Source organism: Amblyomma americanum, chromosome 4, assembly GCF_052857255.1.
Source record: "Amblyomma americanum isolate KBUSLIRL-KWMA chromosome 4, ASM5285725v1, whole genome shotgun sequence".
NCBI lineage: Eukaryota > Metazoa > Arthropoda > Arachnida > Ixodida > Ixodidae > Amblyomma > Amblyomma americanum.
Window position 1 is genome coordinate 102,728,636 of NC_135500.1, and position 16,912 is coordinate 102,745,547.

The 16,912-nt window shown below is 44.0% G+C and overlaps 1 protein-coding gene across 3 annotated transcripts in view; it reads right to left on the bottom strand.

The window, feature by feature from the left end:
• Positions 1-836: 836 nt before the first annotated feature.
• Positions 837-16,912, bottom strand: part of LOC144128185 (prestin-like) — a 46,348-nt gene continuing 30,272 nt past the window's right edge. Inside the window, exons 12-19 of one of the 3 annotated variants that reach the window (XM_077661329.1) lie at positions 16,777-16,872; positions 16,189-16,295; positions 15,162-15,231; positions 14,692-14,801; positions 8,214-8,280; positions 7,013-7,186; positions 4,280-4,334; positions 837-1,238 (exon numbers count right to left, since the gene is read on the bottom strand). In XM_077661329.1, coding sequence (XP_077517455.1) covers positions 1,069-1,238; positions 4,280-4,334; positions 7,013-7,186; positions 8,214-8,280; positions 14,692-14,801; positions 15,162-15,231; positions 16,189-16,295; positions 16,777-16,872 — 849 coding nt within the window. In that variant the 3' untranslated portion in view covers positions 837-1,068. Of the gene's footprint in view, positions 1,239-4,279; positions 4,335-7,012; positions 7,187-8,213; positions 8,281-14,691; positions 14,802-15,161; positions 15,232-16,188; positions 16,296-16,776; positions 16,873-16,912 lie in introns of those variants that run through there. The other 2 variants (XM_077661330.1, XM_077661331.1) reach the window with 2 other exon arrangements.

The window sequence follows — 16,912 nt, forward strand, 5'->3', positions numbered from 1 at the left end:
TGGCCGATCCTCCTGTGTGGGAACGTGTCATTATATGAGGATAACAACAACAACACGTGCTGGGATGTTCTGGACACCATCTTGGGTTAGGACAACCACCCAAGAGTTCACTCTTTGGGTGCGCCTGATGGTGGCTCAACCTAAACAATGACATGCAGTGTTTATCGCGCACTAACGCCTCACAGCACACAGCCGTTTTGCATTCCACCCCCGTCGAAGTACGACCCCAATTACCACGTGACAACAAAATGACTGAGGCTTATTAATTGGGAAAACTAAAGTCCCGTTGATCGTTTGGGGGAATTCCAAAAGGCATAAGTATAGCTACTGGCGTGTTCGAGGATGCATTTTTTGCGGCCATTAAATTGAGTATCCGCCGATATCTTCATGTAACTAGTAAGGCAACCAATACAGCGCTAATGATTTGCGAGCCAAATCTATCACTGAAATAGTCGCCAATAGTCATGGCCACCGCGTTCTATAACTGTAACCGACATCTGTCTTCTATTGAAACAAAAAAATTATTTGGGCCGCTTTTTGTCATGGTAGCAGTACAACGGTTTGAAATCTGCAGCTGTGGAAAAAAGTACGTGGACCACATTTTGCCATTAAGAGCCTCCTGTCGCGTTATGTAACGAAAATATAAATGCGAATTCCTTTATGTGCAACCGCAAAAGTAAGTTTGACTCATATATGCAAGAAGCATCCATAAGTTTTGATTGATAGCGCGGCAACACACTTATAGACAAAGTGTGATCTATATTTTTCTTTCGGCGAATTAAAATTCCGCAGCGCCACCGTGAGCCAAGATGTAGGGTCCAGACAAGCGAATTACTAATATTTTGAAAAACTTAGTTTATTCACACCGTGGTTTATTCCTGTTCAAGAGCATGAGAAATTAGGGCACCACCACACTCTTACAGAGAACTGGAGTATTGCGCACTTCTTACGGCTTCTCTGCAAACTCTTTGGAAACATTCCTTCTACGCTCTCACATGCGTCCAACGATTACAAATACAAAAAATATCTGTATCAGGTTTGCAGGCACCTCTAGAACATCGCACGCCTTCATGACTGATGAACAGTTGAGTTAAGCGAGTCACAGCAGCGATGCATCGCAGTCTTCGTCTCTCTCTGGTACTGGGCCGCCTGAACGGCGTCGAAAACTGACGGGAAGAATGAACTGGAGCCTACAGCGTCGACGACTTCCGCTCTGCGAAGGAGTTCGAAGACGGAACCTGCGCAAAGAGGAAAGGAGTCAACAGTGTCGTTCTCTTTCCTGGTGCACTAGTCCAGATGACGCATATACGTTCGTAAGGCCAAGGAAGAGAAAACGCCCATTTTGAACGTACGAAATTTCTTTGTTGAACGTGTTAGTCAGGAATCGACTTAAATCACGGTGAATATATCACATGGCAAACTCTACTGCTCAAAACGTGACAAGGATTCGGAATGGGAGGGGCGGGATGTTTGATATTATTCTACGCGTTTGCCTTTTCCAATTCCAAACGAACATGTGATCTATTGCTCTGCTTCCCTCGTTTGCTGAATTTAATGCGCGAAGTATTTCGCTAATGCAATATGCGTAACTGCTCATATATCTTATTCGCTGTTCTTGTTCTCCAGAACCTGATCGCATGAAAATGGCGATTACGGGAGAAGTATGGTAAGGATGGGAATTGATTGTAATGCACACTATATTTTTATTTTAGTGAAAAGAGTATGTGGCCCTCATAATCACACTTGTAAATCACTGCACATGCAGTAACAATTATTCATTAATGTATCCTTAAAGCGAGAATGATATCTCAATGGACGTTTCTGCAGAGTTTTTTAGATAACCTACAAAGATTTTTTTTTTTCACAAGAAACCACGACGGATTTCTGTACCGTACCAACGGAATGTGTACGAGTGATATTCGTAAAGGGTCGTTTGGTTATAAAAAAGTTTTATTTCTTGGTAAAAGTTTTTATTGCCGTATTTGGTTTCCAACAGACCTACTCCATTTGTCTACATAATGGCTGTTCACTTTTAAACACTTTTCGTAACGCTGCGTCAGGTTTCTAGGTCCCTCTGCATAGAAGTTCGCCGCCTTAGAATTGAACTAGTTGACTGTAGTGATCTTGAGTTCCTCGTCGTCCTGAAACCATTCTCCGCCTAGACACTGTTTCAATTGCAAGGAGGAGTAATAGTCGCTAGGTGCAAGGTTGAGTCTATAAGGAGTGTGATAAAAAAGTTAACCAAAACCTTCAATCTTCTCCTTGGTTCGTGCCGCGGTGTGAGAACGCGCGTGGTAACAGATGAGGACAATTCCGGAATGCAGTTTACTGCGTCAAAGTATTTTTATCGTAAGTCTGTTTGGAGAGCGTGTCGCAGCACACGCCAGCTGTAATTTCTGTCCCTTGTTTCATTAAATCAACAAAAAAAACGCCCTTTTCGTCCGAGAAACGGTAGCTATCGTTTTCAACTGGAATAAACACACTGCTTGATTTATTTCGGTTTCGGTAAAGCTGAATGGGGCCACTGCCTTCAGAGTTGTTTGGTTACTGCGTTGATGCAGTATGTCCATGTCTCGTCACCCGTTACAATATTCTAGGCAAATCTCTTGACGAATTTGGGTAGCTGATGGCCCTTTTACACTGAAAAATCTAATCACAGCATGCACTTCGCAAAGGGCTTGAACAACTATTTTCGCGGACATTGCTGTCTTCATTCACCGACAGGAAAACGACTACAGACTCAAAACATTAACTTCAGTGGCTTCGGAAACCATCAATCGGTGGCCCTGCATGCGTACAACCTTGTTCTGTACCGCCAATATTTAAATATAAACAAACGGTCCTTGCTTTTCGAATACGACAAACGGCTTAAAGCAGTTAGTTCAATTTATCTAACACATAAACGTTCAACCTCGAACAATGCCATGCTTGTATGCAACAAGTTGGAAGACACAAGTGAATGGAGCATTGCTCATTTGAATGATATTTATCGACGCTTTTCAGTGAAAACTGCAAAACCAGAAGCAAAATAATAGCCAGTGGTGCCACGTGAAGGTCTCAGAGATGTTCCCGGCGTTAGGCGCCTGATATTCTGATATAAATTGAACTTTTCTATGCGTTTTCTATGCGTCGCGAGCTCTCAAATCTCGGAGAATCCGCACCCTTGGCTGAAAAAGCAACCCTATCTATTCAAGAACCTCCCGACTATAGCTTAACATTATATTTTAGAACACGTGGGAAACCTACAGAAGCTTTTTCCCGTTCCCGAGGTGCGCAGTAATATATAGCATACTGACTGCAATTCAAGTTTCAACATGCGCACTTAAGGCAAAGCCCAAGTATCATTATCGGGCCATTAAAGTGCGTCAGGCCAGGCGATTCCTTCATTTTTCAATGGAGAGTTTTTACATACGCTGGCTAATGTTAAAAGAGAATGAACAATAAAAATTTCAATCAATGACCTTGACACATATACATGGTTTGGAAAAATGAACCCTCAGTGCTGCTTATGCGGCAAGGCTCATTTATGTAAGTAGGGACTAGTTGTTTGGACGCCTGTTTGGGCTATGGTGGTTGTTTCAAAGCCCACCGCCAAGACCCGCCAGTAAAAAAGGGTGCAAATATCCGCCGGCTACTACACTGGTGTGCTCTTGGAAAAGAATCAACAAACCCAGCTGCACATCTAACGTGCAAACCCAGATTCGGAATCCTCAGCCTGCAAACGTGATTCCTGATTCATGTCGAGATCTCAAAGGAGTTCCGAGACTTCAGTGGAGTTCACATGAGTTCGTTCGATGAAAGTTCAGCATATGCGAGTGTTAACTGTTAAAGCTAGATTCAAGAGCTAATCATTGTGTAAACGAAATAAGAAGCGGGTAGAATTGAGCTTCCGGCACAGTGCGCAACTCGGTCCTTATTCCAAGGATGAACGATACTGCGATGGGGGGGGGGGGGGGGGGGTGCGTTTTTTCAAGATTATTTTAGCAAATATTTCACCCCTGAAAAGACGACTACCAGGATAAGGGAAAGTCTGTAACCATAGGAGAACCTTGGGAGGCCACCGCTTCGGTAGTTCTTTTGAGCATTATTTCAACATGTACATCGATTTCGCTGTGTAAAAGGTTATAAACACCGCACGGCGCGCACTGCTTGGTGCTCACCTTTCGGTTCAAGCGTGCGGCCTAGTCACCTCACAGGAACGTTGATAAAAGCTTTGTCGAAACGTGCAGTAAGAACCAGGAAATCGGGGTCTAAATATGGCTTTTCATCGCATACTTACTGGAACAAGCTGCGATAAACAGCTTGACATCAATCGAGTCGTATTCTGTCTTCAGCTGCAGTAAAGAAGAGACAGAAAACAATTACAGATCACTCATATCCAACAATTCTGGTCATAAGCATCTTTGAGCAGAAAATTGGTTATGAATGCAGTTTTTTCATATGATATAATGTTTCACTATAACTATAAATATATCCGCAGATCAGCCGACGGCACTTGTTGCATTTTTTTTCTATTAACGTTTTTGGTATCGTAAAAACCGTTCCCCATTGGTTTTCTATGACAGTCTTAACTGTTCGATGCGCTCAATGGGAACACTTTGAAAAATATATTCTGCTACATATCGGAAGAACTGACCATGACAGTATTTTACAGTTATTCATTTTCAATTTTTTTTCGGAGAATGTTGCACTTTATTTGACATGAACGCAGGCAGGCGTCAGAAGATGCGACCTCCTAGCAAGCCTCTGGCGCCAACCTCTAAAAAAGAACAACGATACAAGTTGCACAATACTGAAATAACGTAGCCACTTACTTCTTCAGACAGCAAAATGTGTAATGGCCGAGATACATAACAAGACGTGACCAGCGTTCACGTTGGCACCATGAAACCATTGGGCAAGTTCTGTCTTTTGAGCGGCCCTATAACACTCGACATCGGTCCTGCTTACATTGCATGCTTATACCCACTCTACATGACGAAACAGCGTTACCGTATAAGCTCGACTGCTGCATTCGTGTATGGGCCACTCCCCAAAATTTGGGAATGTTTTAGCAAAAAAAATCAAACAAACAGCAACCGTGTTTTATCTGTGGAAATTTTTTTCCCACAACATGCTCGTCGCGGAGCTGCCAGAGGACAACAGTTATCATTATTATCCTCCAGCATGCTCCGTTGTACTGCTGCGTGACATTTAAAGGACAATTGAGACGCCTGTACTCGGAGTGCATGGAAACGGCCAACCACGAAGTGACGCCGACTGGACGCCTAAATAGATCACGGCTGCAGTTGGTCTGCTCCTCAATTTTTAATTCGTGGAATTAAGTGTTCCCTAACACTGTAAAATTATTTTAAATTACAGGAGTTAAGAATAAAATGGATAGAATTGAAGATGACATGACCTACGAGGGTGGCCAGAAGTTAATGCAACAGCGAAGACGAAACTTAAATGTATCTGCAACTAGGCGACAGATCTGGCGTAAGACTGCACGCTACAGTTAAGTAGTTCCTGCAAAAACAGTTGGAAAAATTAACTGAAAGATGCTGTTTTCGTGTAAAAGTCGAATCCTGCCAAAATCGACGAAAAAAAGTGCGCCGCTTAGCCTGGTGGATATGAGATTTTATGTGTGGGCCATTCCCAACCAAGACAAGCTTTCTATGTATTAAATCGACTGTTGCACGATGTCAATTCTGCTTTCATAAACTGCTGTCAATAGGAACCCCATGCACAGCGTTTATTTTTTATTTGCACTTCGATTTCCCTATAGTAAATATAAAAAATGATGTTAAAGGCGTGAAGAGTCGCTAATTTGTGAAGACATGCAATTCATGATTACCTTTTAAACGAATTGCTGTCTTCACGCGCTCGCTGATGTAAGCGGTGGTAACATAACGCATTTCCCGTAATTTTCTTCATTTTAAACCAGTCAACCAACGTTGGCCTCTAGTGTGTGCCTGCGTATACAGGCGTATGCGCGCATAAGCCAAAGCCAATTTAATATAAATAAAGAAGCAACAACACAACTATATGGTGTCGCAGTCTTCGCACCATAATTATTATAACCATGTTTAAATGAAATAAAGTATTCCTTTAGACATGGATGAAGGGCAGATATCACTGAACGGCACAGGTCAGGGATATTTGCCCATTGCTTTTCAAACTGTGGTCCCTTGCCAATATGTCATCGATTGCCACCTAAATTCGCCCACGACCCACGCTAAAAGTTCGGCCTCATCTGCCACTGCGGTCAGCAGCAGCGTTAATTAGCAATCTGAAAGGCAGGCTGCATGTGGGTGTACATACACATGCACGCAGGTAAAGGAGCCGACAATCGTCGCCACACCTCAAATGCAGCTGACAAGCACTTACACGTACCTGATGCACCAGCGTCCAGCCTTAGCAGACCGATTCTCAAGTCTCTACTCCTCAATGAATGACACAGAAGCACATGTTTGTCATGGTATACACTATTTTGATCACGCTTAGTGGGAACACGGGAGCACGCGGACTCGAGTAATAGCAGCGCATTCTAATGTTATCACGATGATAGTAGGCGACGCCACATGCTCCCACTAAGCGTATTTAAGGATTACCAAGTGAATTCATTTTTGAAGCTTACGTCATGGGGCACGCTACTTTGGGATTGGCCGCCTCATGAACTCTGAATCCACAATCATTATTATGTTGGATTTCTGTATACACACGTAAAAAAATAAGCACGCAGATATCGCTAATCGAAAACATGCAGCCAATATTTCAGTGCAGTGTTCAGGTAGACAGTACATCTGGTAACTCGAAGGCATGCCTATCACTCTCAGCAACAACATAATTGATTGGCACGTTAAAGCTGCCCTTGCGCAAAAAAAAAGAACTTCAAGCAGCAATGTAGCCTTCACTGCTTGATCATTCCGTACTCTCAACTGAAGTTAATCTTCCATTTGCACTGAGCTCTGAAGGATATGGGACAGCATTGACGAACGCCACTTTAACGTTTCCCCACGTTCCGTCTCACCTGTTTAATAAGAGCGGTGCTGGTTCCGTCCATGAAAGACACACGCGAGAAGTCCAGGATAATGTGAGTTGGCAGGGAGAGTGTCTCAGTGATAGAGTGCTCCAGCGAATACCCATCAGCTATTGAGCAGCATTTGATAGAAGTCTCGGACTCTTCACTTATTTTCAGACTGTCCTGAAACAGAGAAATAACGCGAATCAGTGAGGCTCGGCGCCATAAGCAAAGTTAGCGTATCAGCGACACGTTAACGCACGCGACTCGATAGTCTCATTGGACAGTCCAGCATTCTCAAGTTGTACAGGACTCGTTGAAAACAATTGTTTCTGCATCTAGGCTCCTCAAGTGGCGATTAATGTGCTAACGCACCTGAACCTGAAGTCATAAACATAAAAAGAGTGTTTCTTGCCGTAAAAGCAGAAACGCAACACTGTAAAGTTATGCGCACTTATGGCTCTCAGTTAGGCGAAAAGAAACTATCACATCCACTTACTTCGGGGAATTATTCAGTTTACGCTGAAGATGCTCCTTTCTCACATCAAAATTAAGGGGCCTGATCTGGATAGTAACATTGGCAAACAACACGGGCAAACACTGATCACGGAGGACCGGCACAACAAGCGCTCGGAACTTAATATTGTTTTCAATGGAGAACATCTGAAATAATTAACAAGAAAACATGTCCACGTAGAATACGGAGAACGCATCTTTAACAATTAATTTAGGAACACAAATTTTCCGGTTATCCAAGGTAAAGTTACTCTTCTTTCAGTTTGCAAGTACGTTTTGATCTAGCCTGCCGACTGCTTAAGTCGAGCCAGCATTGATGTCTTTTTGAAACTGCCTTTATGTTTAGTCTCCTCTTTATTATCAACTTTTTATTCGGGTGACTACGTTCACTTGTTCTGCTTTTACTGTTTATTATAATGTGCCGCGCCTCATTTTTAAGGGTGATTTTTTTTAACCTTTAAAGATTTTACTTTAAAAACTGTGAGAGATACGTCAGTGCGGTCTGTTGAGCTGTTGTGCGGTCTGTCTGTCGAACGGTCTGTAACGCATTGCCGCATCGCGGTACGGCGCAGCTTAACAGTCCGCACCGATGTATTAATGAGTTTTCAAACAAAAATTTAGAGAGGTTAAAAATATCACCCTGTATGCAGAGAGCTCTGCAAAAAACTAGTCATCAAACTCAAAACATACCCACCTTGATTCCATTTTTCAGCCCGTGTGCACACACCTTCTCAGCTTTTCTGCGGGCTTTTGCTACGTTCCTACCGCCATCAGTAACATGAAAAAAAAGAAAAAGTGACAACATTGGACAATCGCTTTATAGACTCACCCTGCTGATTTGTAGTGAAAGTCGCCGGCATTCCTTTCAAGAATTTGGTGGTGGTTGCTGTAATGGCGACAGCGGGTTCATGGTTAACTAATACATAATGAGAATTCGTGATATTGAACATGACCGCAGTGTTTATGTGCTGCACACCATTTCCGGTTCTTTTAGTTTGATTATGCCTGCTCTGAGGTCAAGGAAATTCTTGCATATATGGCCTTAATCCATTTTACATTGCACTGTCTCCTCAATTTCACATCGACGCAGGTGTTCCTTGATGTTGTAAACTGCTACCGATTGGTTGCAAGAGTGGCTATGTCGACGACTAACCGTTAGTATTTATCAACGTCGACTCTGAAGTCCCCAGCATGCACAGACAATTGGCGAAGTGCGATCTGAACCGGCGAAGGAGGACTTCACCAATTGCAGAATGCTTTCCTGAGAGGAGTTTCGAGGCATATTGTTGCGACCGTGTGCCCCAATCGATGACGGCGAAGGTATGAAGAGGCGCGAGGACGAACTGCGTCAACGGAACTGCCATGTGATCGCAGGTGAATCTCACCACTACCACCAACATCTACCTGAAACCTGAGAAGTGAAACTGAAAGAGCTAGTGATGCAAAAAAGAGGGAGTTCTACGCTTCGAAGAAAAAACACGAAAAACCGGAGCGGAAGAAAAGACTGACCCACCGCGGTGGCTCAGTGGTTAGGGCGCTCGACTACTGATCCGGAGTTCCCGGGTTCGAACCCGACCGCGGCGGCTGCGTTTTTATGGAGGAAAAACGCTAAGGCGCCCGTGTGCTGTGCGATGCCAGTGCACGCTAAAGATCCCCAGGTGGTCGAAATTATTCCGGAGTCCTCCAATACGGCACCTCTTTCTTCCTTTCTTCTTTCAATCCCTCCTTTATCCCTTTCCTTACGGCGCGGTTCAGGTGTCCAACGGGATCTGCGGCCACTGGTGGCACGTGTTAAGTTGCTCCTGCTTTGTTGTAGGTATCCAGCTCCTGCCGAGTACGTCATCGCCTTTGCCGCTGCCAGTCAGCAGCACATCAGTTCAGCAATCTGCGCCTTATCGACCTGCAAACTAGCCCTTGGTGGTGACAGCGGCGCTGCCGTCGTCTCCGTGACGTCACCACTGCTGACCGCGCCACCTGGATACATAAAAGGAACGGACAGCCCCCGGACCCTTGGGATCTGCGGCCACTGGTGGCACGTGTTAAGTTGCTCCTGCTTTGTTGTAGGTATCCAGCTCCTGCCGAGTACGTCATCACCTTTGCCGCTGCCAGTCAGCAGCACATCAGTTCAGCAATCTGCGCCTTATCGACCTGCAAACTAGCCCTTGGTGGTGACAGCGGCGCTGCCGTCGTCTCCGTGACGTCATCACTGCTGACCGCGCCACCTGGATAAATAAAAGGAACGGACAGCCCCCGTACCCTACCCTTTCCTTTCAATCTTTTTTCCCCTCCCCTCCTCTTTCTACGACACGCCGGCAGTGGGCGTGGAGGCTAGTCCTCCAGTAGGCAAGCCCGTGTCTCCCTCCTTTTCATCCTTCCCAACAATCACTGAAGAAGAAGAAGAAGACCCTTGGGATCTGCGGCCACTGGTGGCACGTGTTAAGTTGCTCCTGCTTTGTTGTAGGTAGGGTTCTGTCTTTTTCTTTGTAGCTATATTTGTCAGTACATTGTGGCCGCTGATCCCGTTCTGGTCTGTTGGATGTTTGCAAATTGTAAACGCACCTTGCAAAATGGGCACTGATGTGAACACGTACCGCGCTCGCATTGGCACCTTTCTACCATCTTCACATCGCTGCCGTACATTAACCGTCCAAAGAAATACCGTTTCCGCGCTACTTCAAGCTCTTTTACCACGACCTTCTTATGTACTAGCATCTGTATGCTTAGCGCTGCTCCTCCTTTCTGCTGGAGACATTGAGGCCAATCCTGGACCTGGAAAGGAAGAGGACGTTCTTAACTTGCTGAAAGACTTCATTGCTGAAAACGACCAAAATTTCAAGGCTACGACAGCCATGTTGGAAGAAATCAAGCGCGATGTTGTTGACATTAAATCACGGATTGATTTCATTGAGCAGAATATGGGTGGCGTGTCCGGCATTAAGGAAAATGTCTGTTCTGTTCATGGGGCGATTACTGAAGTCAAATCTGTAGTTGCAAGCACAAGCAATGATCTTGGAAATGTAGTTGACGATCTTAACAATAGAATGAGGCGAAACAACCTTTTGGTAAAAGGCATGCCTGAAACAGAAGGCGAAGAGTATGAAAATACCGAAAGCAAAATATTCATTTCCACCCACCTAAAAGTTAAACTGGATGCAAACGACATTGAACGAGCCCACCGCATCGGCCGGCGTCGCGATGATTACAAGCGTCCAATCATCATCAAGTTCCTAAATTTCAAGGTAGATAAAGAAGTACCACGGAATGCATTCAACCTAAAAGATGTCGTGCCCAAAATGTGGTTGGAAGAAGACTTTTCACCCAAAATCCAACTACAACGAAAAAAACTGAGGGATTATGCAAAAAGTATTCGGGAGGAAAATGAGCGATTTACTATTCGGTTTAACAAGCTGCAGTTGCGTGGTGCAACCTACAAATATGACCCCGCTTTGGAACAAGTTGTGAAGGTACTCGAACAAGAAGCGCGCAGTCCTAAATGACCGGAAACTCAAAGCAAGTGGTCATCCGGCAAGCTTCGAGAAATTTCTGTGCTTCTTGCAAACTTCCGCAGTATTGTTCCCAAACTTGACACCGTGAAAAGCATAATTTTTACGTGCTCTCCAGACATCATTCTTGGCACCGAGACATGGCTAACGCCCGACGTTTCCAACAGCAAACTATCACTTCCTGTGGACCTAACTGTTTTTCGAAAAGACAGGAAAGAGGGTAGGGGAGGAGGCGTAATGATCGCCATACGGAGCGATTATCAGCCATGTCCCGTCACCTTTGAAACGTGTCTTGAGCTGCTGTGGGTCATGGTTCGGCTCAAAGGTGTCACATATGTCATAGGTGCATGCTACCGGCCTCCAAACAGTCTTCCCGATTTTGTCGATCACCTGCAGGATGCACTAGAATACATTTTCGCTACATACCCCCAAAGCATTGTACTGTTAGGAGGCGACTTCAATTATTCCGCTATTAACTGGAAAACGTCATCTGTCACTTCCGGATCGAATCGCCATGAATGTTCCCGCCTGCTTGATACAATGACAGCGTTTCATTTAACTCAGCTGGTACAGGAGCCTACCCGAGGTGATCACGTTCTAGATCTGTTATTTACAAACCTTCCTACTCATTCCCGCACCTACGTACTCGAAGAGATAAGCGATCACAGATTCGTCCACAGTTTAGTACCCATGTACGTTCCTGCCAAGCATAGTACGACCAAATGCATCCTAAACTACCCGAAATGCGATCATGAAAAAATAAACCGCATGCTAAAAGACTGCGCATATTTTTTAAACCACCTTTGTAACTCGCACGGCAAACGAAAATTGGTTGGTATTTCGCGATAAGTTGAAGGAAATCGAGCATGCCTGCGTCCCAAAATTAGACGTCAAAACAAGAACTGACTCCCCCTGGTTCACAAAAGATGTTAAGAAGTGTCTAAACAAAAAGAAAAAAGTGTACCGCAGAGCTAAGGAAGTTAACTCTGACAGCGCCTGGCAACAGTACAAAGACGTATCTGCTACGACCAAAATCGCCATAAAGAAGGCTAAAAACAAATTTTTTAACCACACTTTACCCGACTTGCTAAGAACCAACCCTGCAAAATTCTGGCAAGTGATAAACCCTAACGGCAGCCATGAGATACCAGTATTGAAAGATGCGGACGGACGTATGGCACCTCCAGAGGCAATGCCTGACCTATTCAACAAGCATTTTACAGACACCTTTACAACCGAATCAGTGCCTTTTAATTACCGTGAACCTCAACAACCGTTAGTGCTTCATCCATCAGAACCAATCATCATTAGCGCAGCTGGTGTTGCCCGAGCTATTGAGCGACTTCCACTTAATTGTAGCCCCGGTCCAGACGGTATCAATACCAAACTTCTTAAACTTACCGCGCACGTGTCGGCTGCCTTACTAACTTTAATATTTCAGCAGTCTTTAGATACAGGATGCATTCCCGATGACTGGAAAACCGCAAACGTCAGCCCAGTTCTTAAATCCGGTGATAGCCCGTCACCGGAAAATTATCGCCCCATATCACTAACATTGATTTGTTGCAAGTTGCTTGAACATATCCTCTACTCAAACATAATGACCCACCTGAACGCCAATAACTTGCTTATTGCTAACCAGCATGGCTTTAGGCAAAAAAAGTCCTGTCAAACACAGCTATTTGAGCTCTTAACAGATCTTCATGAATCGGTACACGAATTAATATATACTGATGCCATATTTATAGATTTTTCAAAAGCTTTCGATCGCGTTCCCCACATAAGACTAATGAAGAAAATTAACAACCTACAACTGCACCGCGATATCACCCGTTGGATCGGAGAATTCCTAAGTAATCGCTCCCAAAGCGTCAAAATTAGGGTATTCATCGAGCAGTTCACGAGTCATATCGGGAGTCCCACAGGGATCCGTTTTAGGGCCATTACTATTTTTAATTTACATTAATGACATAGCATCTAACATATCATCTAACGTGCGACTGTTCGCTGACGACTGCGTAATCTATAGAAGGATGGTCACCCCCCTTGATGCAGTTATTCTACAGACCGACTTAGTGCGCCTAAATGAATGGTGCCAGCTATGACAGATGGAAATTAATATAAAAAAAACAATGTTGATGACCTTTTCCTCGCGCACTAATATACCTTCTAATGTCTACACAATTAATGAGAATACAGTTGAAAGAACGGATTGTTTTAAGTACCTAGGTGTTTATCTCAGTGCTGATTTAAGCTGGAACACCCACATAAATCACATCACAAACAAAGCATTTAAGAAACTGGGACTCATCAAACGTCGTCTATATCTTGCCAACCCCGAGACAAAGCTTCGCGCGTATACTACACTCATAAGGTCAGCTTTAGAATATGCATCTTTAATATGAAGTCCAAGTAGCGTTTCATTAATTAACCGTCTTGAGTCTGTGCAAAATAAAGCTGTGAGGTTCATCCTTTCTTCATACTCACCGTATGAAAGTGTGTCATTATTGAAGCAAACTATCAGTATTCCCGACCTTATCACTCGACGCAAGTTCTCTCGTTTATCGTTTTTTCATTCCTTGTACTACGATGGCTCCCCGTTCACAGCTGATCGCATCGCCCCTGCCCATCATGTTTCATCCCGGTCGGATCATTCCCACAAAGTGCAACCCATCTTCGCACGAACACTGAAATATCAAACATCACCCTTACTATTATCTATGGCAGAGTGGAACTCGTTACCGGCTGACATAGTTTCTGAAACTGAGTTATCACATTTCCAAACAAAACTTTCATCGCACCTCGGCCTGCAAAATTCACCGTGATATTTTCAGTATTGTTGAAGCATTATGTCTTATACGCTCCACCTATGTATCTTTCAGCGACTGCAGTGATGTGTACTTGCAATTTGTATATATAGTTATTCTTTGTATTTGTTAACTACTGTGTGCCAATAATCTGTATTGTGTTGTTTTCATGCCCTCCCCCCCCCCCCCCATCTATGTAATGCCCACTTGGGCCTTTAGGGTATTTAAATAAATAAATAAATATGAGACAGATACTGCGCCATTTCCCTTCCCCAAAAACAATTTATTATTATAATTAAGAAAAGACTGAGACAACTAGAGCCTGCTGATAAGAGAGAACTTCACTTTGCCACGTCAAAGATAAGCACCAGGACGCTGCCGGGCGCCCAGTGTTCTCAAAAACGCCCCCACTCCGGGAACGTCACATGTCGCATTCCCTGTTGATAGCGCAAAAACACTACTGCGTTCAAAGTGCGTTGTAAGAATTCTAGGATTTTTGCTTGCGTATGATTCTCTACAAGGTAAATGTGAATCGTACTGTTCTGAACTCAAATACTTTTTGAATTGATTATAATTTAACTCCACGACTCCATTTCTACTCTACAGACCACGTTTGAATAACTCATAATGTCTCTTATACCAAGTGGTTTAAATTTTATTAATTGCGAAGAATAAATATTCATAATTTTGAAACCGTCGCTCTCCGTCCAAAGTACCACCAACAACGCTGCTTGAGTTTCACTTTCGTAACAAACGCACGTTTATATGTAACCATTGATTCATGAGCTGTGCATCCTAGCTGATACCCCCGTTCCAGCTCGAGAACACACCAAGCGGATGCTCGGATGCTCTGAATGCTCACCTCACTGTGAATCCAACCTTCTCGCTGAGCTGGCTCTTGAAGTACTCGGCGTTGGCGAAGTGAATAGGCCCACCAAAGTGAAATATCTTGATCTTGGGAACCTCACTGATCTGCTCACAGAATTAGAACAGGTGGTAGCTAAAACACTCTCGATAAAAAGTTCCTGGTACTTAATGTCAGTGATGAAAAGGCTGTTTATGTCGCCAGCTTGAAGCAGTAAGTAAATGTGATATACCCCGATTTATTCTATACACATTATATAAGAAACATAAAGGCGCATAAGATTTCACCCATCGGGGCATGCAATAAAAAAAATGTCGGCTTACATTCTAAAGAAATCGATCATCCTTTGTAGGAGTCACAGTTATCCCCCCTTTTGATCCCCCCTTTTATTTCATTACAGTGAATTTATAGTGCACCTACTTTTTAGTCTATAACAGCTGTGGATATTTTAAACACTAAAGTCTCACCATTTGATACTTCTTTACGGGAACGAAGAATTCGGTGTCAGCCACAGGACCAAGCAGGTACGTTTTTGGCCTGCGTAAATAAAAAGAATGTGAGATTTCGAAGCAGTTCGCCAGCTCAGCCCTAAGCGGTATCATTGTCAACACATCGTGCGTGAACCGATCAATTACTAGAACATCTTATGGAGTTCTTCTGGTATACGTTTTTTCATGTTACTTACAGTAACAAAACTCGAATCAGCAGTGGCGCAACGCATTTCGTCCTTGCTGACCAAAAAAAGAAAAAAATGCGCTGCGAGCAGTCGCTACTGTCGGAAAGAAATGTACATAACTCATGTCTTTCACCATGATTAACCAACAGTTCTCCTTCGAGCGAAATGTACCATTCCCCTGCTTCCCTTCGTCATAACCTGTGCTCGCAGCATACACAGATGGCTGAGTGTTGCACCCAAAGAAACACTCTCTGCCGTATGTTTTTTACATTTCTGACGCAGTGGATACAGTTGTATTTATAAGAGGCAATGCATGCCATTGGCGGAATCGTTGCATTTCGCTGCAGTAACATGTAAAACGAAATAGGATCAAGCCTCGTGCAGCCTAGTTGGCCATAGTGGTCCTGATTTTACTTGTGTATATGTGATCGTGCATAGGACTGTGCACCGGCTACGTAAGCTTTCTAAGCAGTATGCACGAAGCCGCTGAACGTTTTTGGACACGCGAAGGCCGACAGGTGACGAGACCTCCAAAGTTTCTGAAGTGGAGAGTGAGAAAGCGCGCTCCGGAGGGCTCGCTCTTTGAGCAGGCGGCGTGCTTCCACCTGTACAGAAATTTGCAGAGGAATGGTGTTTCTGTCATATTTCTAAATCATGCTTGACGCTGAGACGGAGCCTTCTTAAGCTTGAGTCTTTTTGAACATGCAACACAAGAACAAGAGGGATGCCATGTTGTCACCTGCGGCCCCCATTAGATGGCTGCAGCAATGAGCCTGGGAACCTCTCCGAACAGGGCGCAGCTATTTAAAGATACTCACCGCTGAATTTTGTAGATCAGTGTGAGCAGAGAAAACCCAACACCACAAGCCAAGCCGGTGATGATGTCGAACACAACGGTGGTGCTGAAGGACACAATCCACACTTGCTGCACGGAATAGATTGGTTTCAGACGCTTCGGCTGTCGCTACCTAGTAAGCGCGCCGTTGCGTACCACAAGTTTACTTAAGTGCATCTTTGCTCGGTATCTCCCGACCGGCTATTTGTTGTTCCCAGCTTTCATGCAACACGTGGCTCATAAAATCATGAAACACAAAAAGATGTCTTTAGAAATAAATCAAACGAAACAGCTCTCTTCGTCGCAGTTAAAATGTCCTTATACCAGTCTGTTTTATTTCGCATTTTTAATATTAAATTGTGGCGAAAAATTAAGGCCAATTGTACATTTCAGAAGTCCTCTTTTCAGTAATCGAACAATATACGTTAATCTACACGACGCACCGGGGAAAAGAGCAAGCTCTAAGAAAGCTGAAAAATCTAGTTTACTGTGTTCTGATATCTTGTTCAGGACGACCTGTTTTTTTATCGAAAACAATAGTGCCGTCAAAAAAAAAAGAGAAAAATCTTACTCCATCGATCTTGGAAATGTCCCAATATCGCTTGAAGTTGCGGACCTGCATAACTATGCTCTTTAATGAAGTCACGATGATTGCTGCCAGGACGCACTGGAATCAGAAAGAGGGGGCTCAAAGCGCTGACAAAGAT